This window comes from Pristis pectinata, chromosome 12 (genome assembly GCF_009764475.1).
Source record: "Pristis pectinata isolate sPriPec2 chromosome 12, sPriPec2.1.pri, whole genome shotgun sequence".
Taxonomy (NCBI): domain Eukaryota; kingdom Metazoa; phylum Chordata; class Chondrichthyes; order Rhinopristiformes; family Pristidae; genus Pristis; species Pristis pectinata.
In genome coordinates, this window is record NC_067416.1 from 18,414,331 (window position 1) to 18,441,925 (window position 27,595).

Genomic DNA, 27,595 nt, shown 5'->3' on the forward strand with positions numbered 1-27,595 from the left:
GCTGGAGGGACCCAGCAGGCTGGGCAGCATCTATGGAGGGAAATAAACAGTCGACGTTTTGGGCTGAGACCCTTCATCAGGATTGGAAAGGAAGAGGGTAGAAGCCAGAATAAGAAGGTGGGGGGAGGGGGAGGAGCACACGCAGACAGGTGATAGGTGAGGGGGGGAAGGTAGGTAGGTGGGTGGGGGAGAGGGGGAAGATGTAGTAAGCTGAGGTGATAGGTAGAGGAGGCAAAGTGCTGAAGGAGGAGGAATCTGGTAGGAGAGGGCAGTGGACTCTGGAATAAAGGATGGAGGAGGGAAGGAGAGGAGATGGGCAGGTCATCAATGTGGGGGAAGGGAGCCACAGGAATAAGGGAAGACAAAGGAGTTGGTGGGGCAGGAGAAAAAAGGGGTGGGGTTACCGGAAGTTAGAGAAATTGATGTTGAGGCCGTCAGGTTGGAGACTCCCAAGGTGGAACATGAGGTGTTGTTTCTCCAACCTGCATCTGGCCTCAGTGTGGTAGTAGATGCAGCCATGGATAGACATGTCAGTAAGGAAGTGGGATGTGGAATTGAAGTGGGTGGCCACCGGGAGGTCCTGGCTGTTGAGGTGGATGGAACAACGGTGCCTGCCCTCTTCCTTTCCTGTCCTGATGAAGGATCTCGGCCTGAAACGTCGACTGTTTATTTCCCTTCATGGATACTGCCTGACCCGCTGAGTTCCTCCAGCACTTTTTGTGTATTGTGCCATGTTTTCCATATTGCAATAGTGGTTGCATTTCAAAAGTACTTCATGACTCTAAAGTGCTTGAAAGGGACGTGACTGATGCAGGTCATTTTTCTTGCTTTTCTTTCATTGAGCTCTAATTATTATCCTTTAGGACAAGTGGGAGGTTTTTCTTCTTACTGCATTCAGGATCTTGGACTCCTTATTTCTTCCAGTTAGTTTTCATCTAATGGTCCATAATGATCTGCTGATGGGCCTTCATTTCCTCCATTCATGCTTTCTATTTGCTAAATGCAAAACCGTGGCCGTTCTGTTTGTAGGGTGCAAAGGTACGGCGATATGTTGGCGGGTTACAAAATTCCAACTGTAGCTTTATGGTTAGAGACAACACAATGTACCTTAATCCTTGAGTTAAGAATTTCTCTTCTATCTCAGCATGAGCACCCCATCATAAATAATGAAATACATGCTGCAGAATTATGATTTTTTATTATCTCAGTTTTGATTTGTCACCTCGACCATCAAAAGGTGCCACATAACTTTTGTGTTTGGATTAGGCCGTGCGTCAACTAGCGATGGCTAGATTAGGATACAGTGTGCCATTTTGGGATGGATACCATTACATCCCAAAATGGCACACTACATCCCATAGTTGTTGGCTCGCTTTGAATTTGGGGGTCCAGGTTTACATTTACAATTGGTATCAATTCAACTGATGGACTCCTTGTCATTGCATAGACCATTCAAAGGCTAATAGATCATACAGTGTACTCTAGATAGAATTGAAATGACTGACCCAGTGTTATCATTGCAATTGTGCAATACCCTTGCACTAAATTCATCTCAATTACTGAAATGAAGATGTTAATCCAACTAGAATAAATGCCTATCATTTCCAATAATCTCATCCTTACTAAGCACAGCTGACATGGGATAAGCACACATGAAATCGGTGCATATATAAGCAAATTTTTCCAGTAAACGAAATTACTTTTTAATCTGATTATTTAAAATTCCTGATCCATGGATAATTTTCTCTTCATTTATATTTCTTTCATGTTCTTTACATGCTAACAACTACTTTAAGTGATCCAATTACTTCACAGCATGATTCAATAAACTGAAGTAGAAATACAAATTGTTTTTATTTTTAAAAAATATGCAGCCTTTAGCCATATTGGATGTTCTGATCAAAACATATTGCTCTCTAGCACACAGTACATTCAGCAAGACTGGACTACAAATGGAATATATTTTGTATATGAAAGCTGTTGTTTAATTTTCTGGTTAAATTGTTCCTTCAATGGTGGTCTTGGCATTAACATTACACAAAATGTTTTCAATTGCAAACACATGCAGGTTTAAAAAAAAAATTCTGAAATGCAATTGCCATCAACTTTCAATCTATGATAATGAACATAGCCCATCTCCTGCTCCACCATTCAGTAGGTTATGGCTGAACTTCTATATCTCTGTCTCACTTCAGCCCCACATCCCGTATTCCTTCCATGCCCAAGAATCTCCTGATCCCAGTATTAAATATACTCAACAACTGAGCTTCCATTGACTCTGAGAATACTCACAATGAGGATATTTTCCCCCTTCTCAGTTCAAAAGGCCAAACTCTTCTCTCAAGACAATGACTTTCAGCATTCTCCAGGCAGGTGAGGCAGATTCTTGGCATCCATACTTTTGTGTGTTTAGTGAAATTTTCTCCTATTCTTCTCCAGTCTAGAAGATGTAGTGTCATTCTGTTCAGTCTCTCCTCAAAGGACAGACCCTCATGTAAGGAATCAATCTAATGAGTTTTTGTTGCACCCTCTCCTTCCTCAGAGGAGACTAAACTGCATTGTATTCACTAAATTTAGGTGTCACTAAAGCTCCGTATTATTTAAGTGTAACACATGGATGTCGGAAAAATGGAGGGGTATGTGGGAGGGAATGGTTAGATTGATCTTAGAGTAGGTTAAAACGTCAGCACAACACTGTGGGTCGAAGGGCCTGTACTGTGGGGCAGGGAGGATCTTGCTCTATCTCTGCTGGCCTGTGCCCCTTTACAACCTCTCTGCACCGTCTTCATGGTTCATGTTCCAACCTAGATTTGTATCATCACCAAACTTTGCAATGTAATATCCATCCCTCCAAATAGCTGGAGTACACACTAACACTCGCCGCTCTACTGATCATGCTCTGCTGTCCTGAAAATGACCCATTACTGTCCATTAACCTATTCTTAATCCATGTTAGTATACCAGCCCCCATTCCATGACCCTTCAACATGTACAGTAACTTTTCCTTCTGAAATCCCAAATTCATTACATCTTATGGTCCTCCCTTTTCTACCCAGCCAGCTTAGGCGTGAATAAACTATTGCTTTGATGAATACAAATTTATTCATTCTTGGGATGTGGGTGAGGCTACCAAGACTAGCATTTATTGTCCATCCATAAATTTCCTTAAAGTGAATGGCTTGCGAGGCTATTTCAAAAGTCAAGTCAGAATCACCCTCATTGCCGTGGGTTCAGAGTCACATACAGGCCAGACTGAGTAAGGATGGCTGATTTCCTTCCCTTAGGAGAACCACATCGTCTTTTTAAAAAAAAATCTGGTGTTTCAAGATCATTATTATTGAAATCAGCTTCCCAATTCCCAGGATTTATTCAATTCACTGAATTTAAATACCTAGGTTGCCATGGTGGGCTTTAAGGTTATTCCTCTAGGTCATTATCCATTACTATGGATTACCAGTTCAGTAACTCAAATGTTATGCTAGTGTATCCCTTTTCACTTCTGGAAAATAATGGTGACTTTGCTTATTGTGATTATTTCCATTTCAGTCATTCAGAATAAGCCCCATGTTTGCTTAACAACCAACCAGTAAGACTGGGGAATAAAATGTCCTTTGGATGACACTGTATTTGTGGATTAGGGAGTTTGCCAGTTGCTTTTACTTTCAATGACTTCCAAGTACAGTACTTCAGCTGGAGATGTTGTATTCTTTCTGACCGCACCACAGTACCATAATTTCTAGTGATTCCAAGGAATTATAGTAGATTCTTTCCCAATGCTCAGGCTGCCCAGCAACAACCCATCCCCCAACACCATTGCCCACAGTGAGATTCCCTTCCTCACAACCCCAGCACTGGAACCCTTGTTCCCCTGATCTCAGGCACTCTCCTGTCTCATCAATGAACTTCAATGAGTTCTCTGGCATGAAGCATTGTGATGCTGGTTCAATGGCAATTAAAACAGTGAAAAAATAATTGAATGAAGCAGAGGCAAGTCCAGTCCAAATGAAGGGTCTTGACCCGAAACACTGACTGTCCGTTTCCCTCCATAGATGCTGCCTGACGTGCTGAGTTCCTCCAGCACCTTTTGTGTTGAAGCAGATTAAGTCAGGGATTTACATTTCCTGGCTTCTGGAAAGGGTGAGCATGTATTATACATATTTTTTGCGATATTGTAGTGAGGGTCTGTGTCTCTACTTGACCACTAACCTAGCAATCCCACAACCCCCCCCAACTAACGTTGTGCATGATCTTGGTATGAATGGCTCACTGAAACCAAAAGCAATGAATAAATTACTTTTCAGTTGGGTTCATTTCAGCCTGAATTCCACTTAAATTGCACTTTAGCACTTCAGCTGAAATTTATTTTTATGAATTACTTCATCGGTGCCATAAACTTTAATCCTTGTGTTAACCCTCCTTGTCTTCTTTAAACAGTGCCGCCTTTTCCACTTGTTGCCAGAACAGATGATTGTGTCAACTGTAGCGGTTGCTACCGCGGAATAAAACAAGACTCTACTCGGAGGATTGCCAAACAGAACTGGTTTATTTTCCCGCCTTGTGCGGGCCCTTTAAGGGAGAGAAACTCCCGCCCAAAAAACCGGCAATGACGTAAGTCCTACATCATCAGGACTTTCCCGCGCGCGGGTTCTCCCCGTCGCTCGGAAAGACGAGGCCCGCCGCCATCTTGGGCCTCGTCGCTCCGACGCCGCGCGACCCGACTGCCGAGCCGGTTCGCCCGACTAGACGGTGAGTCGCCACACAACCTTTATTATTGTAGCTCTAAAATCTAGACTAACTTACATGGGGTTTCAGGATGTCGACAGACAATAGATGAAGACTATTTCCCCTTGCCAAGTGGGTCAATAAGCTGAGGTTATAGGTTCAGAATTATTGGCATAGGTGCAGAGGAGAGATGAGGAGGATGGTTTATTTGTCCCTACTCAGGGTGTTATTGAGATTTGAAATAGTTCTTTTGAAAAGGTGGTCAAAGATAAAATAAATAATTTTAAAAGGGTGTTGGACAGGATGGGGATATAGATCTTTATCAAATTCAGACAAAAATGTTGGGCTGTGGGGAAAATATGCATCTTTTTCAGAGTGCTAGCATATGTATGACTGGATGAGTGGCCTCGTTCAGTATTACAGTTTTCTATGATTCCATGCACCAAGCCACCACCATTAGAAATGTTCAGACAAATAGAGCGAGTAGATAGTAAAACTATAATGAGGAATATTTTGTATCCATTTCATGGGATTGCTGAATAGTTCCACTCAAACATGTAAGTCTCGGTCCAAAAGGCACTATTGTATCAATGTTCATTGTTATGATATCAAAACATTAATGAAATATTACATATAAAGCTGCTGGTTTCATTATAAAGCATAACCTGTCTCAGTGCTCCATTACTTACCTACATCTTGTATCCAACTAAGTTTGATTAGTACGATGCTGGCTGAAAAGTATTTCCAACACTTTGTTTTAATTTTAAACTTGATTTCAGACTGCTCTTCTGTCTAATGCTGCAAGTTCAATGTTAGTAAGATATGAACACAGTCCCTGTTCACTATCCACTACTTACCACGTTAGAAGAAACACTCGTGAGCCTATTCAGGTACAGAAATTTTTTTTATTGCATCCAAACACCCTCTCTATCCAACAACACTCTGGGACTATCTTCACAGCAAAGACTACAGTGCTTCATGGATGTTACTCATTTATACCTTCTCGAATGGAATTAGGGACCCAGAAGACAACTCAGAAATAGCACCCAAAGGTGAACAGGTGCAGGATCAACCGCAAATGCAGGTGAATGTGCTGTGGGGGGTTGGGGGGGGGGGGTCGGTGGAAGTCACTGTAGTGGAGAATTCTCTCTCTGGAAAATGGAGCTGGGAAGAAAATCCTGTTTTCAGTGAGCTGGAGAAATGAATGGCAGTGACCTTCAATTATTTTCAGGATGCTGACTGATCTGCTCTGCCTTTCCAAACTTCTTTAACGCCCATTTTTCTTTACTTAATTCCTTTTAAGTTTGTCCTATTTTCTCACATATTTTTGTACATGGTCCACATCTTTTTTTTTGCATTATCTACCCCTCAAAAACATTGCTAGTTATTCTATGCCTTTCTGTGACAGGTTTCAGCACTTCACATCCTTCATTTCCTTTAACCATATCATGGGGCAAGTTTCCCTTTCAATTTCCCATCTTGAGGGAGTGACAGGTGGTATTTTTTTTTAAGTGTCTTCAAATGCCATGGATCTGTAGTGCATTTCCACAACTTTGTTTGTTATTTCTTAGTGAATTTTTCTTGACAGAAATGGAATTACAGTTTAGAGATTTGGATCATGGCACACTCCTGCAACAGTGTAGATGTACATCTTGGACTAATTTTTGTGCTGAAGCTGGAAGCGCCAGCAGAAACAAAAAAAATAGAGAAGTGTGCAATTTCCCATCACCTAGTCACCAATAAATGCCAATTAACCCTTTCCTGCATGTTGAGCATATACTGTAAATCATAGATTAGCTGGTTCTTATCATATTATTGTTTGTGAAGTTTGCTATATGTAAATTGGCTGCTGCATTTCCCACATTACCATACTGTGCTTCAGAAGAACTCCTTGTGGTTGTAAAATGCTATGGGGCATAAACTGTAGTGTATATAAAGGCAAGACTTTCTTTCCCTTTATTCAAAGTAGGACAGGCACTGATGTAAATAATTTCTAAAAATAGTTTCAGTTAAGCATGGAAACAATATTTTATCCAACCACTGGGATTTACTACTTAAATCAAGAATAAGTGCTGAACTTTAAAGCAAATTGTGCATGCTCAATCAAAACTACATAGATCATATAGTTTAAAAGCATGAATTCAACTGGGATTAGACTTTAATTTTCTTTGTACTTTATCAGGAAATGAAGATTTATTAATTGAAGAGCAATTTGATAAAAATTTGCAAGAATAATCCAGAGACTGAATGTGCAGGTGTAGATTTTTCATTATCTTCTTTCATCTTTAAGATATTAACCATTTCTTTAAGTCTACCAAGCTGTTGGCTACAACATACCTGTTCTTAACCAGATTCGTAACTAAAGGAGTTTTAACCTTTAAATATCCCCTCAACTCTTGATGAATTGTTATCCTTCCATAAAATCTATTAAGAGCCCCTAAACATTTGCAGAAATCAAATAACAACAGAAACTGGACCCACCAAAAGTATTAAAAATAAACTTTAAAGCAATCAGCTATATAAGTGTCCAATTATCAATAATCAAGTAGACAGAATATTCTATTTAACTTTTGATAGAAAATTATCACAGGTTACAAGTGAACAAGTAAAGATAATTTGCATCATAGAGGTCATCAGATTTGATCCTCGATTCCAAGATTGGGATTGGTTAGGAGATCAAGTTGGGGGGACTGGGGTGGAGGTGATGGCATTTAGCTTGGGGGTGGGATGGGGAGGGCTGAGGAGTAGAAATTAAGATAAAGTAAGGGAGACCCACCTGGATTGGTTCCCCACCTGAGGTGGACCCTGATCCAGGACAGACCACCCCCTTAACCCCAATGACAAGTGTTCCTCAGAACAAGGTGACCTAATTTCTCAAGGAGAATGACTTCATCCTGTGCAAGATTGATGCAGAATATGTGTCATCAGTGCAAAGATGAATCGTGATCAAATGTTCTAGATTCAGGGGTCACTGTTAAAACTAAGAAGTCACCCATTTAAGATAGCGGTAAGGTATATATAAAAAAAAATTCTCTCAGAAGGTCCTGAATCTTTGAAACTCTCTTCCTCAAAGGACGCTAGAAACAATGTCTTTGAATATCGTTAAAGCAGAAGTTGTTAGACACTTGATAAGCAGGGTGAAAGGTTACTGGGGGTAGGTGGGAATGAAGTTACAATCAGATGAGCCATGATCTCGTTGAATGGTTGAATATGGCCAAGGTGCTAGCTGGCTTAAGCTTGCCCTGAACTTGTATGTTTGTATGCCTGGTCAAATTTCCAGAATGATATGGTTCTACCTGAAAAGGGTCACCATGTTCCAATCCAGAATAAGTAATTTTTAGATGCATCATGCTGGGGAAAAAAAAGAGCAAATCCTTGGGCCTAATCTTGCACTTAACTTCTTCAAAAATTTAAAATGAAACTTTCAAAAACGGGATGCTGAAATCAGAGTTCAGTTTATTTTGTTCATTGATAAAACCATGGGAGAAAACAACAATCATGCTTATTATATGGTTCAATCCACTTAATTTGAAGTGACACAAAGCCACGTAATTCAAATTGTCTACTAATATGAAAATTTTAAAACTGCAGTAGAATTTGATGTTTTATTTAAAAATTAAATTCAGATTGATTTTTAAGCAAATGACTAGGAAGTAATAGGATTAGGCAGTATACATTTTCTTCTTTGCATAAGTGAAAATATATTTCTCTTAGATAGTAGTCGAATAATGTGGTTAATTTTAAAAGTGAAGTGTGCCAGCATCCTTAACCTGCTGCAGTCGATATTCAATCCAAAGACTGAAAACAGTCCAACTCTAAATTACCAACATTACTTTTTTCCAAGCCTCAGGCATGAAACCAGCCATGAAAGTTTGGTTATATACTTTGCAATAGTTTACTATAATACCATGAAGAGAATGCTATAACCAGCTCGAGGGTCTGAATGGTCTGTAATCATTCCTAGCCCACTTGGAAAAATTACAGTAAAACTCTGAAAATCTGGTATCCAATTGCTTGGAAATCCAGATGGGTCAACACCTGCCTCACCAGGTGCTGTTTCCTGCACTTCCTTTAAGTTCACTGGAGCCCCATTCCTGTGCTCCCTTAAAATACATTGGAGTCCAGATTTCCACGCTCCCTTCAAACTCACTGAGGTGCATTCCCCCGCTTCCTTTAAACTTACGAAGGTCCCATTTCTGCACTCTCTTCAAAGATATTGGAGCCCTAGTTTCCACACTATAATAGTTGAATCTAATGCAAGATCAAAACAATCCTGATGGAAAGGTCATCAACCTAAAATGTTACTCTTTTCTCTCCCCTCAGATGCAGCTGAGTATTTCCAGCATTTTCTGGTTTTGTTTCAAAATACTTGGAAAAATAGTAATGTATTGTTCCAGATGAAGGAACAAAGGATGAGGATGACTTAATAACATCCTTTGGCAACTCAAGGATGAGATGTGTGCCAAAAGAATGATGATAAAGTCCAGCTAGTGATGGATGCTAGAAGAAAGCAGCTGACTGCAGATAAGCTATTTACTTGAGGGCATTTAAAGAGCAGGGAACTGTAACAACCAAGGTAGTTAGCTAGACTAATTCCAATGTGTAGCAACATACTATAGTGAAAGTCTTGTTTTTTTTAAACCTACCCATCACGGTTGTTTTATCATCCTGACATAGACTGACAACTGCACTGGAAAATTACACAGGAAAATAATGTTTGTTTGGAGAATCATTTACCCCCAGGACTATTATTGACACTACATTGGTATGTACAAAGGATCAAATGGCACTCCACATTAATTAGCTTTCCTCTAAATCTGTGCAGAGGAAAGCAGGTACAACCTCTACATCTGTGCCATTTGTATTTCTCCCAGGTACATGACATCGCACAAGAAATTCAGAACAAACCTCAGCATCAGAGTTTCCAATCAGACAGTAACGAATCAATATTGCTCACCTCCAGGATGTCAGTGACCCAAGTCTTAGACTCATTTCTGCTGTGATACTATCCAAAGGCTGGATTAAAAAATAACTTCTGGAAAATGAAATCTGGCTGCAGAAGTTCAATGCTGATGTCTGAAGACATATATATTTTCATCTGTGAGGAAGAGGGTGCTTTAAAGTGTTTCCAACAGTTGGAGCAGAGTATGAAAATTGAAATCATTTAGATCCGCATTGCAATTTGAGCTGGTCTGGTGTAATTAACTTCTCTGGCTATTACTCCAATATTACCTTTAGCATCAGACAACTTAGATTCACAGAACTTTACATAAAGGATGACAGGATGGGAATCTTGGTTTGTGCAGAGAGCCAACATCAGTGTACAATTATATCTGAGTGTCAAGATGGGAACTAGGGCAACAATGGTCAGTGTGAAGAATCAGGGTTTATAACTATATCAGCTTGTTTAACTGCAAATCACAAAGCAAACCTGAAAAATAATGAGAAACAACCTGAGGAGGATTGCTTGGCAATGAGCATCAATTCTTAGAGTAGAAAATTCCCTACAACTAGGACACTGATTTTCCATGCTTGAGGATAGGCTCCTCATTTGGCACTGCCTCTCAGTGCAATGATTTTTTTTTAACGTGCTCTTTGACCTTCAATCTAAACACTCACAGGTATGTACCCCCAAACCTTAAAAAGCACATAGGTTCAACCTGTGCACTGTTGCGCCAGGAACCTGGCATGCTGCTAGCGATGAATAGCTCAGTGTGGAGAGACAACCTGTTGGGCAGGCTAGGTAAGTGGAGCGGCCATTCAGCACTAAGTTGTGGGGCTTGGAGCTGCACCCTCGCCGGCATGGTGCACGAACTCAGGAGTGGTCGCTGAACACTGAGCTTGTTACCTCAGAGTATTCTGACAGCTGTGCAACCAAACAAAAAAAAGCAGGGGAGAGAACAGCTTCTATCACATCCAACAGGAAACAATGACAGAGACTGAAAAGATCTGGGCGATCCAACAACATATGGAGTTGGTGCTGTCCTGAACTCAACAGCAGCCAGGTTTCAGTGCTGTGTGACTTCACCACTCCCCACAGCCCACTCAACACCAAGTCAAGCTGAGTTTATTGTCACATGCACAAGTACGGTGAGGTACAGGTACAATGGAAAAACTTGCTTGCAGCAGCATCGCAGGCATGTAGGTTCACACAACACCCAGAACACACAAATTATACAAGGCAGTGAAGACAAGACTCTCAGGCCTCACAGACAGCCTCTCTGCACCTTGCAGTGGCCAATTTATTGCTGTATTTGAGCCTGGTACCTGGCACTGCAGGGGTTCACATCAGGTTCCTGCCAGAGCCGCACAGTCAATTGGAGCATCTGTAGATATAACGCTATAATTTTAGTGCAGATTCTATTGGCACTCTCATTCCTGGGAATGTATCCTGCACACTTAGGAGATACCAGTGTCTACCCTCCGGCTGTGGTGTGTAGGAGCTCTGACAGGTCTGGGTAAAGGTGTATCTGCTTCCTCCAATGTGAAATATTTTTGGGAATTATAAATCAAAGTTTGTACCTCTGTGAATGCTAAACTAAAAATAATAAGCCCAAAATCAGCTAGAATTAAATTTAGTGGTAGTTTTCCATCTATCAACCTTGTCACAGTCTGCTGCTGTTGAAATGATTGAACACCATACTAAAAGATGTGTGTTCATTGTAATTTATTATGACATGCCATTAAATGTTGATGTTGAATCGAGTCAGCAGAGGGCAGAAATAATCTATTTTCTTACCACACTGTCACTTTTTATGTATAATTTCACAGAACCATTATATTTACATACTATCAATTTTTAAATTAAGCTGTATCATGTAACTGCATTTCATCAGGCACAACAAATTCAATGTGCTCAACTGAAACCTTAACCTTTTGAGTGTTAATGTAGCATTTCGACACTAATTCAAGCAAGAAATTGTAAAGCCTGGCAAAGACTACATGGTGGCTATTTTTTTAGATGAAATTACATAACTCACTTTTGCATATTTCTTAAAAGCTTTCTTATGTACTCATTTGGTCATGTTGTGCAATTTTAGAAAATGAACAAAGATAATAACAACGAGTAAATTCTGTTGGGGGAAAAAACAACCTGCAGATGCTGGAAATCTGAAATAAAAACAGAAAATGCTGCGAACTGACATAGCATCTTGGACCAGAAACATTAATTCTGTTTCTCTTTCCACAAATGCTTCCTGTCCTGATGAGTGTTTCCAGCATTGTCTGTTTTTAATTGAGTAAATTCAGCTGATTTCCTCTTAGCTTCTGTTCTCAGTTCAATGAACAAAACAAAACAGCATGACCAATGCTGATTGTAGATTGAAATACAGAACAACATTGTATAATGAAATGGTACACATTGACAGACATTGAAAGACCTACCTTGTTATACAGGGAATTTTTTTTGTACTCTTACATTTTCCATCACACTTTTGTTACATCAATTATTCATGGTCGTGCAGTAGAAAAATAAATTTCCTTTGGTGTTAAACACATATCAAATTGTATAAATATTATATTTATTGATATTTTTCTTCATAAGTATCAAGTAAATAAAGGCAGATTTCTTTTTTCAGTTTTTAAAAATTTTCATTATCAAGTAAATATATTGGAAATACGTCAAAATTGTAAAATGGCCACTTTATGATAAAGTGGCAAAAGGAGAAACTTGCTTGTAAAGGGTCATAGCAATAGGTAATTCTTTGCTGTGGGGAAGCAAAGTTTTCTGAATTGTCTAAGGTGAGGTAAGTAGCCCATTTTCTGAAACTGGGAAATGCAAAGCTCTAGGTAGAGACCAAGGCAGTAGGAATTGTCTAGGTTTCCTCGTGCAAAGAGTTGACATTTTTTTTCTCTCCTTTTCTGGTTCTACCTATCACGCACCAACCACTATCTCCCAATCCCACCACTCCCCCTCCCTCACCTGGTTCCACCTATCACCTGCCAGTCCCCACCTCCACCTCACCTCTTTACACTAGCTATCTCCCCTCCATGCTCTCAATCTTGATGCAGGGTCTTGACCTGAAACATTGACCATCCCTCTGCCTCCACAGATACTGCCTGACTTGCTGAGTTCCTCCAGCAGTTTGTTTCCTGCAGTTGACAAATATGATGGGTCTACTGGCCTTCTTCTGTTGCTAAACCTTTATGTCAATGCAGGAAGAAGAGAAAAAATGCCAGCCATATAATAAATTATGTAAAAAAAAAACAAAGACATTTGTGGCAGTGACCTCACAAGAACAGAAGTTTTGGAGGGTGTATTCCCATCTGCCGTACAATTCTGCCAGAAACCTCAGCTGTACGCCAATAACACCCTTTGCTTTGCTTCTCCTTTGCCTTTGCCCATCTTGCATCAGTTACTAAGGCAGGACGGGTGAAATCCCATCACTAAATTTTACTGTTTTACCATTGATTTAATTCTGTAAGGTTTGCAATGTTATTTAGCTTCAGAACACCTTCTTGAGTTTTTGACTTGGAGGGGGGCTCCAAGAACATAATGAAAGGCCTGGATAGAGTGGACGTGGACAGGATGCTTTCATTAGTAGGAAGGTCTAGGATCCGAGGGCACAGCCTCAGAATCAAGGGACGTCCCTTTAGAACTGAGATGAGTACCAATTTCTTCAGCCAGAGGGTGGTGAATCTGTGGAATTCATTGCCACAAAGGGCTATGGAGACCAAGTCATTCGATGTATTTAAGGCGGAGATTGGTAGGTTCTTGACTGGTAAGGGGGTTAAGGGTTACGGACAGAAGACAGGAGAAGGGGGTTGAAAAAGAAATCAGCCATGATGAAATGGCCCAGCAGACTCGATGGGCTGAATAGCTTAATTCTGCTCCTATATCTTATGGCCTTATGGAATTTTGCTTTAGTATTGAAGATTTCTTCAAAAGATGCTTTGACTAATCTAAAGCAAAACTTTTCTTTTCAATTTAAATCCTTTGTCACAGGGAAACAAACAACTGCTTTTTCAAAGTTGCACAGGCACATAAGGTATGGGGGGAAGAAATTCCAGCGAGCCTGTCACCTAGCTGAAGAAGTGCAAAGGCAACACGAGGACCAGTGCCAGTGAGTTGTAAAATGGCACGAGATAAAAGCCAAGAAGCGCAATTAAAATAGAGAGAATTATTTCAGACTTACAAGAGGAATGGCTGCTTGGAAAGCTCTTTCTGCCTTCTGAAACTACATCTGGGTCACCTGTGCAGTGCATCTCAGGGTTCATCACACCATCGGGAAAACAGCGGTTAAAGAAATCAGGTCGGGGTCTGTAAAACAAAACAAAAATCATGAGATTTTAAAACAGTTTCATGAGTTGAAAAAAAAATAGCTTTAGGGCAAACACCATGATAGGTTAGTAATTACCTTGCAATAGCCTTAACAATTTACCCTAAAAAGAGATGCTTTGAAGCGATGTTCTGCTGAATGTGATAGGAATTCCATGCAATGATGAAAAAAGTTCACTGGAGTGATATCATCAAGGTGGATTTGCAGATTAATTGAAGATAGTCTCTCCTGTGTTGCAAAAGATATTGACTGAGATTGAAACTTAATAAGGCTTCTCTACAACCAATTATAATGTACAAGTTTTTGAATTAACTCGTACATCAGTGCCTCATCTTCTAAATGTCCAATTTTCTGATGCTGGAGTCATAAATGTCTTAAGAAAAGAATTTTATACATAGGAACACTAAGAAAAGAAAAAAATGTTTCATCCAGTTGAGTAGTTGCTCTGGACTAGAATCTACACACTCATAACCCAGAGAAGCAAAACCTGAACTGTGGCATCACATTGCTCATCTGAAGCACTTTGACCGTCTTTTATTTATAAGTTTATGGTTTATGTGTGCAGAAGTGTCATCCTGGATTCTTGTGCTCAAGTATTTGTGGCAGGGCAACAGCCTTCTGCTTCAGAGATAACTGAACAACTGCTGTCAATAGTAATGGCTTCATCGGAAGCAAGTGAAAAGATGAGGATGGTCAAACAATGGTATGCAGCTGTAAATGAGTCCCTCTTCTAAAGTCTGCTATTCTGCCCACCATTTCACATTTGCAGTTTAAGTTCTGTTAAATGAATTTGTAATAGAAACCCCTCATGTAAATTTGTCACAGAGAAATGAAGTTGTCTCATCAGCAGTAGCAATAAAATGGCTTTACTTACTGTCACTGCACTGTGATAAGTTTACATAAATACCTTATATTATAAAAGTGGTGTAAGAAATTTACAAAGGAAAATGGAAATGTGGACATAAGATTTTTAACATATTCAGTAGAAAAATAATCTATAGTTTTTAATATATGTGTTTGTGTGCCTCATTAAAACTATGTTGACGTATTTACAAAAGTGTCTTGATTTCTCAAAGATATTAAAGTTAAACGCTTAATAAGAATGCAATTTACATCAATCTATTGGAAAACACAGAAAGGGTCAACAAGATGAGACAAAAGGTTGCTGCGCTGAAGCACAGTGATCCTGTATTTGATGATTAATCGAATTGGTGCAATTAGCAGTATCATGTACTGCTGATGTACCTTTCAGGATTAAGGATTCATGTGACAGATCTGGACTCAGGTATACTAAAACTAATAGAAAATTATAGACTTTCACAACCAGCCTCTTAATGTGATGGGAAGTTGTTCAGGGAGTTCAGCAGACCTATGAGAAGACTGATTACTCAGATTATTATGATCATTGGCTATTGATTCTGTAATCCTATTTGCATTCAGTAACGACCTAAGCATGCATAAGTGCCCATAGATTGTAAATTTTGTGTAAGGAATCAAAACTAAACCTGTGTTTAAGTGTAGAAATGAGGTTAGGAATGCCGCTTTGGAAAACATGGCAACAAGGTGCATCAAGCATTTAAAAAAAGTTCAAACATTTGAAACTTTCTTACATATATAGCTTTTAGACTAACTGGTTGGCAGGGATGCTTAAGCACTGTATTATAGTGAAGAGATTAATTGGGTCATTAATTCTTATAGTGATGGTGTACTGATGAAAATAGATCCAAATAACGTTCACAATTTTCAAGCCACTGGTGATATATTTTTAAAGGATGTGCCAAGTGAAACATCTAACTTGACACTTGGACATTGTCTAATATCTATTTTGTAATGGTCCTGGACATCAACAGAGCTTCAGTGAATCTCCCAAGAGAGAGCAGCAGTAAAAGACAAGGAATCAGGTTCAGCAGTGTTGGTGATGTTTCTGTCCCAAAATGTGCTCACCCAGGATATTCTGTTGACCAGCTGTAGAAGTGGGTTACTGTCAAACCCCTACAAATTTAGTTCCCTCCCAATGATCAACCAAACTCAAATGAGGTCAGTACTAAAATATAATGTGAAAACAACTAGAAAGATGTTGGCTTACAACTCCCAAAGAATATGGAATATATGGTAAAATGGCACTGGTTAGGGAATCCTCACCAGTTTCTTGCAGAGTTTCAGAGGATCAAGCTCCTTTCATTCACAATGTAGTCACCTCACGGTTTCAAAAATGATGTAGGAATTATGAACTTATGAGGTGTTGGTTCTGAAGGGGAAGTGCCTCTTCATCCATTGGGACTGACTTGGTTTAGCCTTTCCTTGAAGTGGCAAGTCAGAAATGGGAGGGGCCGTTGTGTACCACTGACAGGTGATGGGACAATGTGATACCAGAGGTGGGAACTTGCAGCCACACCCTTAAAAATTTTTCAGGGTGCAGGTGTAACTTGCAAGGCCAACATTTATCACCGATCCTCAAATAGCTTTGAAAAGTTGGAGGTGAGTCGTCTTCTTGAAATGCTGAAGTCCTTGCATTTTAACCAAATGGTTGTGATACCACTGCCAGGCCATTTCATAGGTCAGTTATGAGTCACCAATATTGCTGCAGTTCTCGAGTCACACATAGGTCTTGGGCCTGATCTAAAACATCCGAGGCGTCAGAAGGTTCCATGGTCACCTTCAGCTGTGGACCCTCCTACTCCCTTATAGTGTATCAGGTAAGGCCAGTTAATGTGCCTGAGAATGCTTTCTTCATCTCTGTGTATAGCAGCTTCACATGTGGATTGCCTGCCAATTCAAGTTACTATCCTTTTCCCTGTGGTGTCTGTTGGAGGACTGTGGTGTACTTCACTGTTAGAATGTTTATTCCAGCTTCAAATCTATTGATCTGTGTATCAAAGACACACTCTGCAGGAGAATCACCAGCCTATCTATTTTTCCAATGGAGTGAAATGAGCAACAGAAACTCTTGAGCACACATGATTTTTGTGAGCAATTAAAATGGGTCTTGTCCCCAGCATGAAGGACCTCATGGAGGTGAGGAAATATAGAAGCATTCACAACTCAGCTTCAGTTGAGCACAGCAGTGTAGAGAGGTCCAAAATAGGTAAAGTACAATCACACATCTTTGTCTAAATCCACAAGAAATGGGTGAGAGTCTCCACATTGCACCATCATGCCATGACTTTCTGTTCTTTGGGAGTTTTATCTACAGTTTTACTAGCTGTCTCCTTACTATTTTTAGCAAAGACCTTACTTGAATTGGAAGGCCATTGGGAGGGAAGCCAACCTTCACAGGAATGGCAGTGAGCAAACAACCGGTGGTCATCCAGGGTGACTGTGTATTGGAGAGCAGGGGTTTGACCAGCATCCCCACTGCTGCTTTAACTCATTTCTTATCAATTTCTGCCACTAAGATCAGCATCTCATATTGTGCTTGGGTAGTCTACAACCCGACGAACATTGAACCTTCCAAATTCAGGCAACCTGCACCTTCCTGTGCTCCTTTCTCTCACCAGGTTCCATTTGCCTATCACTCACACACTGCACTTTCTCATTCTCCTATCCCCTCCCCCCATCCGGTTTCCTCCGCCCATCATCCCTCCCTTATCTGGTTCCACTTACCGCCTTCCTTACTTATCAGATTCCAGCATCTGCAGCCGCTGTCTGTAAGGAGTTTGTACGTTCTCCCCATCTCTGCGTGGGTTTCCTCCGGGTGCTCCGGTCCCCTCCCACATTCCAAAGACGCACAGGTTAGGAGCTGTGGGCGTGCTACGTTGGCGCCGGAAGCATGGCGACACTTGCGGGCTGCCCCCAGCACATTCTCAGTAATACAAAAAGACGCATTTCACGGTGTGTTTCGATGTACGTGTGACTAATAAATAAATATCTTGTCTTAATATCTTGTTTCCATTTGGCACCTTCCAGCCTCTGTCTCTTCCTCCACCCTCACCTTCCCCACCTGGGTCCATCTGCTCCCCCCCCCCCTTGCTCTTTCCTCATCTGTCTCTGAATATCACCCACCAACCACTGTTTGACTCCGCCCCTCTGCCTCCCCCATCTTGCTCCACCTGCCCATCATCCCCCACCGCACCTGGTTCCACCTATCACTTGCCTTCCTCTGCCTCAACCCTCCCTCTCACTCCTTTATACCGATCATCTCCCCTCTACACTCTCAGTCCTGAGGCAGAGTCTCAATCCAAAATATCCACTATTCCTTTGGCTCCACAAATGCTACTTGATCCACTGAGTTCCTCCAGCAGTTTGTTCTAAGACTGTGTAAAGCTACTTCTGTTGCTCCTGACAGTTCCCTTGAAATTGCCAACCAATGAAATTCCTGAAATTCCTGATGTTTGATCATGTGCCAGGATGTGATTTCCATCTGTTGATTTCCAAGGACGCAGGCCACAAAAGCACTCCTGGGTCACCTGCTCTACACAACGACTGGCAGCACAGGGCTCTGAGTTACCCAGGCATGTGAGGAGAACAGAACGTTTTGAAAGTAACAGAGCAAGGACCAGGTTCCTTATTTACAGAGTGGCTTCAGCTTAAAGGGAATCTGAGAGGCACTGCAAGAAGAAAAAAGAGTGAACACTAAACTTACTTGAAACCCAATCTGAAGCTATGACTTGCTAAATCAAAAGAGGAATGGAATTGTTGGAACAGTGGGGAAGAGCCTTCAGATGTAGCAGTTCAGGCAACAGGAAGAGGTTATGACCGAGACTCGGTCCTCAATAAACCCAAGGGTCTTGCTGCAGTGTCAGAGGAATTACAATGATGCACAAGGTCAGCAAACATAAATTGAGTTGTCACTGGAACAGGAAAGTTAGCCTTAACACACAAACAAATAGCTGTTTCTTCCTCTCATATGCAAGCAATGTCCTTCAGACTATGGCAACCTACTTTATTTCTGTAATGTATTTGCAGAAAGGACTGTTAATTTGCTTGGGAGTGCTGACAGGATTTATTTTCAAGAATTTTCTGGAAGGCACCAGGACCTTTGAAACCAAGATGTGCACTTTATTCCATACTATCAGTACCAACTGAACAGCTGGTCCTGATGCAGGGTTTCGACCCGAAACGTCGGCAATTCCTTCCCCCTCCCCCACAGATGCTGCCTGACGTGCCGAGTTCCTCCAGCAGACTGATAGCTGCTTAGCTGAACAGCTGGTGCTTATGCCTTGATGATATCATTATGTCACATAGCCATGAGTTATTTACTTAACTATATTCAAACACACTCAGACAAGGGTATACAACCTCTGGCTGTACAAAAGCACACTTGGACTATTTATGTTCCACAACAAGATGCTGGAGGAATTCAGCAGGCCAGGCAGCATCCGTGGAGAAAAGCAGGTGGTCAACGTTTCGGGTCAGGAGCCTTCTTCAGGACTGAAGATAGGAAGAGGGGAAACCCAGTATAGAGGAGGGAAAAGCAGAGCAGTGATAGGTGGACAAAAGAGGGGAGGTGGGGTGGGCACAGGGCGGTGATAGGTAGATGCAGGCAAGAGATAGTGATGGGCAGGTGCAGGGGAGGAGGGGAGAGCACATCCACCAGGGGATGGGTCAAAGGCATGGAGGCAGGTGACATGGGTGGGAGGGGAGGAAAGGGAAATAAAAGAAATAGGTGAGGAGAAAAAAAGAAAGAGAGGCTAGGAAAGGGAAGAAAAGAAGAGGCATGGTGAGTGTGGTGGGGGGGTTTGGTTTACTTTTGGTCAGCCTCTACATTGGCTACAATGAAAAGATCATCATGGCTGCAGAGGCTCCATCATGAGTCAAAATTAAAAAATTGCGGATGCTGGCAATCCAGACTAAAAATAGAAGATATTGGAAATACCCAGCAGGTCAGGTAGCAAGAGAAACAGAGTTAAGCGTTTCAGACTGAAGACCAGTCATCAGAATTGGGAAAGAGAGAAAGCAAATTAGTTATAAGTTGCAGAAAGTGTGGAGAAAGGATGGATACATCAAAGGATGAGGCCAGGGATGGTGAGGTGATTCTGCTGTTTACGGAGGTGACTGAGTTGATAGATTAATGAGGGTAGTTAAAGGGAGAGGGAAAACAATGGGACATGTAAACGCTGCAAAATGCAGGTCAGAGTTGTTGCTGAGGGCTGAAACCTAAAGGAGAATGTTGCAGATGTTCAAGAGTTCAGTTAGTGTGAGAAAAACTGAGCTGAAATTACAGGGGAATAACCTTGTGGCGGAAATGGCCAGTTCCGAGACAAACCAAAAAAGCACGTTATCTGAAATTATTAATTTTGATATGTAGTCCCGAAGGCTGCATTATACCCAGAGGGAAGAAGAGGTGCTGATCCTCAAATTTATGGTAGTTGTCCCAGGAGCAGTGTAGGACACTATAGAAAGAACAGAATGGGAAGGGGAAGGAGGATTAAAGTGAAAGGCAACCAGACTAATAATTTGAATGTTACCTCTTGATTGGATGTTACCATTAAATCTGTTGCTGGCAAGGAATAGAATTCTCAGGTATTTTTGGCTATCATCTCCAATGAAGTTGCAGTGTGGCTAGCCTCTTGAAATGTGAGGCACCTTTGCCTAACAACTTAGATTGGATCCTTTTATCATTCAAATCACACTTGAATCTGTCTCTTAGTGCACAATCTAAAAAACTCTGTGGAATTACAGTGTTTTGATAGGTCTTTCAGCCTGACAATATAATCACCCACTGTTTCTCCCATTTTCTGGATGTGGGTGGTACCTTAAACATTTGAGAGTCAAACTACTTTACTAGCTTTGGAACTGATATAATCAGGATATCTTTATCTTTTTGCAGAGCTATTAGATTAGGGAGTAACATCACTTCCTGAGGCTCCTACAAACCTTATGCATTCTCAACCAGTTCTTCCACCTTAAGAATTTTGTTGGTCATGAAAAACATTTCCATCCATAATATGTGAATCATTAACAAGTCTTGCTGAATATACTTGAACCACTATTTTTGAGTCCTGTCGCTGGCTAGTGGTGATAGACTATTCAAACTCTCTTCTAGACCTAACATTTCCCCACCTTGCTGCTGACTTACATATTTCTTGCCGCTTTACCTCCACTTTAAGAACGACTGCTGCTGCCTCTCTTTCTTATCTCAATCGCAAGTACCTGGCAAATTCAGCAGCTCGTCTTACACTTGGAATTTCTGTGGCTGGCCTATTTTTTCCCTCACATCTCAGCTTTTTTGGGGTCCTCTGGTGAACGCTGTCAATGAGCAGTGGCTCAGAGCTTTTGCGGAAAATGTTTCAAATGACAACTTTGCCTGGTTCATGCCTATTCGAGCTGGTAATAGAAACTTTTCTTGCCTGTTGTAATTGTGGAGAGACTGTGAACTAGGCTGGGAATTCTGGTAGGCTCTACCTACTGTACATGAATAGTTTAGAAAGTGCCAGGAGTTGCTGAATAAAGGTATGTACTTTATTATAGATGAATAGCAACAACTGAACATTGATGATGTCATTATGTCACATAGTCTCACAACTTACCTACATGATTATAAAAAAATGCACCATTGTTTCTTGCCCCAGAAGTACCAAAACATGGCATCATTCATGTCAGTTGCCTTGGGTTCTGTAATGCTCACTGGCTCCTTAAATTCTCACTTCTAAGGTACATGTTCCCATCTGCCTGCTATTATTATCATTTATTTCATGAATGCTGACAGATTCTGGCTGAAGGAGCTGGAGTCTGCAACTGTCAATTAGCAGAGCACATTCCTCCTGCAGGAGAAGATAGCATATGATGGAAGGGAATAGCAAGCCTCTGGGGGAGGAAACACAGAGATCCGCACATTAATTCATTATGAAGAGGATGCACTGTCAGTCACTGGAACAAACTCCGGCCAGGCAATTGGGACTGGAGATGCTTCAATCAAAATGCCCAAGTTGGTTTGTGATCACAGACATCTATGCTTAACGGTCTCTATCTGTTCTTCAATCACTCATCAATTGCTGTCTCTGTTAAGAGATGCAAAATATCTGAGTGAAGTAGCACACAGACAAAAGTTAAAAAAAATTGATTTTTATCCTCCTGGAGCTGCCAGTCAGGAAGCTTTAGTTTCAGGAGGATAAAAAAATCAGTCCTCCATATCTGACAGCATAGCCATCCACTCACTGACCCTATCATTCACCTTAAACCTTCCTTTTGGAATCAGCGGTGGTTGGAGCAACGTGGGATGACACAGTTCACCATGCAGAGGATGTAGGGTAATAATGGTGGCAGATTTAGTTGAACAAAGCATATGATACAGGCCAGCTTTTGACTGCAGTACCAATGGAATGGTGTACAATGGCCATCTCCAATAAAATAGAATCTAACCACCTACATTCAATGGTGTTACAATGGTATCACAATCCCTAAGATTCCTCCATCAATATCGTGGATTCACCATTGACCGTAGAGACAAATGGATTTGCCACATAGCTGCAAGAGCAGGTCAGATTCTCAGTATCCTGTGGCAAGTGACTCACCTGCTGACACCCCAAAGCCTTTTCACTATCTACAATGCTCAAATCAGATCATAATGGAACATTCTCCACTTACCTGGATGAATACAGTGCCAACAACTCTCAAGAAGTTTGATACATCCAGTACAAAGCAGTCTGCTTGATTGGCACCCTATCAATCACATTAAAGACTCATTCCCTCCATCAATGGTGCTTAGTAGCTGTAGTATATATCATCTATAAAATACCTTCTCCAGAAGGACTGTAGCAATTCAAGAAGACAACGCACCACTACCTTCTCAAGGGCAATTGGGGATCAGCACTGAACCATGGTCTTGCTGGTGATGCCCAGTTCCTGGTAATGAAGATGAAAAAAAGCTGCAGTTGGGAAGGGGGTGAACTGGTCAGTCACCAGAAGACAGACGTCACTGGATCCTTGGTGGATTGACCATGAATACACAGGATTAAACTCATTATTTAGAAAGAGACAGTATCAGAGGTCTTAGTGTCAGCCATAATCTTAACTTATTGTAATTTCTCAACTCAGGTGAAGGTAGATCATCACACAGAGAGTTGTGACTTGCTGTCATTTATTAAATCCTAAGGTCAGACTCTTGTACAGCTATTGGTAGTTCAGTCCCTGCCCTCTGTAAGTGTAGGTAAGACTAGTAGAAGTACCTGTTCTACAGCATCCACTTATGTGTGTGCACTAAGTCAGTGGAGCAGAGCCTGGTCTCTAATGGTCTTCCTTAGCTTTGGACCGAGACCTTGCTCCGTCAGGATCATATGGTGGCTTGTGTATGATGGTCACTCATGTTAAAAAAATTCAAGCACTTGCATCTTCCACTGCTCAAGTTATCCTTGACCCTGAGCGACTGCCTAAGAAGTATGGAGTCCTGCAATGTCAGATGAGACATTAAACTGAGACTCACTCTGTCCCCAGCTTCCACTTCCCAACCTCATTGGATATAAGGAATCCAAAGCAACATTTCATAAAGAAGTGTAGACCTGGTAATATTTATCTCCAAACCAACATTATTGAAATAGATGAATTGCTAATGATCGCATTACCTTCATATGGGATCAGGCAGAGTGAGAACTGACAAAGTACCCATTTCAAAAGTAGCACTTTGGCTGCAAAACTCTTTGGGGCATTCTGTGGTCATGACAGGGGCCATATAAATGCATTTATACTCTTTTTATTCAATTCGCAAAGCTAATGCTTTGCCTGGCTATGAATGTTGTGGTATGTGTCTCATGCATCTTGTGTCAGCTTTTAAACATTAATTTCAGTTTTCTTTTTGGTCCTGCATGCAAGCAAAATGATCAGTTCAAACAAAGAGAAAAAGTAATGCTCGTGTAGGAAAACAATCAGAAGAATTCTTTACAGTGCAAATAATGGTACTGTAAACTCAAGCACAATTGAAATGTATTATAGGTATTGTGTCATCAAGTAGGCACCAAGCCAGGACATCATTACTGAATAGTTTGCTGCATTCTGAAACTCTTGTTTGGGCTTTATTAGCTTTATGCGAAGATTTATAATTGCTGATTATAACCATGGGCCATTCACAGTAATCCATTTCATGTTACTAAATTTAATTTTTATCTTATCACAAACAAAAACCTGAAGTTACTGGAAATGCCAAACATCAGTTAGCACCAAAGAGAGGAGAAGTAGGCCAGCATCTGTGAACTACCCAGCATTCTGCAGACTACCACTCAAAACCTTAACATTTATGATGTTCACTGGCCCATTAAGAATGTTGGAAGCAGGAGTTGGCAATATGGGCCTGAGCCTGCTCCACCATTCCACAGATGACCCGGAGTCTCGTTCATTTTCCTGCCTGATCTCCTGATTCCCTGAGTGCCCTAAAATCTATCATTTGTTGACACAAGAAACTGCAGATGCTGGAATCCGGAGCAACAAACAGTCTGCTGGAGAAACTCAGCAGGTTGAGCAGCATCTGTTATGGGGGTGGGAGGAATTATTGATGTTTTGGGTTTCGACCTAGAACATTGACTCTCTCCCCCCCCCCCCCCCCACAGATGCTGTTTAACCTGCTGAGTTCCTCCAGCAGACTGTTTGTTGCTCTATCATTTTTCAGTCTTGAATAAATACAATGAATCTGAAGTGGATAATTCTGAGGATTTGTCATCCTTCACAAAGAAATTTCTGCTTACTTTAGTCATAACTGGCTAACTCCTCATCCTGAGATTATACTCCCTACTCTCCAGCCAGAGGAGGCAGTCTCTCAATGCTTAGCCTGCAGTTGATATGGAAGGATATCATTTTCCATTACTTTTTTCAGATTTTCCAAGTTTACAGATTTATGTTGGAATGCTAATGTGACTGTAAATCAAAGAACAAAAGTAATCCAGAAAATGGAGGAAAGTCTGTGCACGCATTAGGAAGTACAATAAACTAAGCTTGATCTGGCAATGTGAAACAGCACTAGATTATAAATACTAAAAATTATTAAGGAAAGTTTGGTGATTTGTTACCAGCAAATGTGGAATTCACTTTGGGGAGCAGATATCAAAAGGAAAGTTACCAACAGAGCAGTGCCAATTTTTCTACTGGTGCTCCCCTCAAATACACCATTGAATTTTGTCTTAGAAATGAGAATAACATCTCTATCGTAAGCCACAGCAACTCCCCTTTTGATGCATTAGTAAGTGATTCACACAGTGCAAGCTGTGAACCTTGTCTACTTTACTCACCACTTATTGCAATTTGAGTAATTAAAGGAGACTTGTGAGCTATAATTTGAAAAGTGGACAGAATGAAGGAACTCAATGCATTCTTAAAGCCACATTACCAGTAAGCTGTATGATTTTTCTAGAAATTTTCATGGTCTTTATTATTGATCGTCAGAATTCTACTCAAATTTGAATACTAGGATTCGGTGCCAGAAATAATTTGCCAAAAGATATACTAACTCCTTAGAGGCTTTCTCTTATAATTAAAGTAGACTGTAAAAGTCTTATTGCTGTATTTGATCATAATTTCCATTTCAGCAAGCCACACAATGAACACAATAATGAATCAAAACATTAATTGTATGAGTTATTCTACATTCTGGCTGATAATGTAGAAGCAGAGAAGATTTCCACATTCACCATGTTGTCAGCACACAGTATTAACTACACATTCAACCCAGAACATATCTTGGTATGATACAACAGCTGTGCGGAAATTTTTCCATATTACTTCCAGCTACTGCGGACAGTACAAGAGATTGCAACAGCAGTTCAATTCTCTGAAGCTCAAATTCTGCTATAATCCTGCTGAATTTATTGAAGTGGTCATTCTAATACTCAAGGACAGTGACTTTGGGGCAAAATGGGATGTAATGCAATCTTAAATCTCAAATTAACTCCAGCCACCTTCAACTTGCTCACTACAGTTTCAACAGACAGGTCAGTCATTAAAAGGCAGTGTGCCTTCATTGAACATGAATTTTATCTTTAACTGTTAGTGGCCATGTTCCCTCAGGAATTACGCAGGGGAATGGAGGCTGAAGAACTGGTTCCATGATGAATACCCCTACAGCACTGCACATAGGCTGGATGTTCTACAGGCCTGAATGGCTGACCTGTTTATATATCCTGCAATCTCTGATTCACTCAAATCAACCCCCACCCCACACACCTCCTACCCTCCTCCCATTGGCTCCTTGGCTGCTTTCCCTCCTGATAGTCAATCAACCTGTCAATCAGCATGCCAAGTAGGAGACTAGCTGAAAATAAAGCCACTTGCTATGGATTTCAAAAGGACATCTGAGTAACCTCCACTTCCGAGATTCTGGGTCATCTGCTCGTGAGTTCGGTGCAATGGATGCAAATTAATTTCCTTTGACTGCAATATAACATCTGATTATAGATACATCTATCATTAATTACTAATTAAGTTCACATTAATCTTCCTACCTCATTCACATCTTTTTAAATATGTTCTGATGTGTTTATTTGGTGAATGAAATTATCAAAGGCTGTAGATGTTGACCTTTTCCTCCCTTCTTCAGCAGTCAAGTGATGTTATTTACCCAAAAACCTTGGTGAGCAAAGATGCTGAAGGCTTAAAGGCTTGAAAAGGAATTTGGCAAAACGTTCACTTGCTACACACAGATAATGTAATGAAAACCAAACTGAAATGGATTATGGTGTGACTTGTACTTAATGTCACTGAGATGAAAATTATACATTGCTCATTACTCTTATGGCTCTTCTACTTCTCAAGGCAATAAAAATATATCACTTTTGTGCAGCTGTTATTAAATTCTCAGCACGCAGATGAGGGTGACTGCTCTTGATATCAAGGCAGCATTTGACCCATTGTGGCATCCAAGGTGCCCTGGTCAAACTGAAGTCTATGTACATCAAGGGCTGAGGTCAGAAGTCTGTCTCTGTAGAACAGTAGCATACAGTACTGGTGGGGATAGGTCTGTCTCTGTATAACACTGGGGTTCAGTAGAGGGGAGGACAGGTCTGTTACTGTATAATGCAGGAATACAGTACTGGTGGATATATTTACAAAATGCCACTATAAAACATGGCCTGGTAGCAGCTAAGTGTCTTTCTCCCTTCTGCCTTTAGGGTGTTTATTTACCAGAATTGACAACACATCTCATCAGTTGTCAGCTGAGCCTTTAAACTCAGCCTCTCTTTGCTTAGAGACTCGACGTAAAGTTCGGGGGATGTAGGCGATGAAAGGAAGACTTTCACCACATCCCAAGTCATTTTACTGCCAATGGAGTACATGGAAGATAAGAAACAGGAGCAGCTGTGGGCTTTCAAAAAGAGTCATGATTTGATCTTGACCTCAGCTCTTCTTTCCTGCAGGCTCCCCATAACCTTTGACTCCTCTACAGTCCAAAAACCTACTCAGCCTTGAATATACTCAATGACCCAGCCTCCATAGCTCTCTAGACTAGAGAATTCTGAAGATTTATCACCCTCTGAGGAAAGAAAATCCTCTCCGTCTCCACTTTAAATAAGTGACCCTTTATTCTGAAACATACCCCATCATTCTAGGTTTCCTTTGAAGGGAAATATCCTCTCAGGATCGGTTAAGCCTCTCAAGATCCCCTATGTTTTGTTCTTTGAGCTCAACCTTTCCTCCTAAAGCGACCTCTTCATCACAGGAATCCCCCAGTGACCTTC

The 27,595-nt window shown here is 41.0% G+C and overlaps 1 protein-coding gene across 2 annotated transcripts in view; it reads right to left on the bottom strand.

Annotated features, from left to right (window-relative positions):
• The window catches only part of plpp4 (phospholipid phosphatase 4), a 239,898-nt gene that overhangs the window by 82,643 nt on the left and 129,660 nt on the right, over positions 1 to 27,595 (bottom strand). For both annotated transcript variants that reach the window (XM_052027399.1, XM_052027400.1), the window contains exon 5: positions 13,857 to 13,981. In XM_052027399.1, the coding sequence (XP_051883359.1) occupies positions 13,857 to 13,981 (125 nt within the window). The remainder of the gene's footprint in view (positions 1 to 13,856; positions 13,982 to 27,595) is intronic.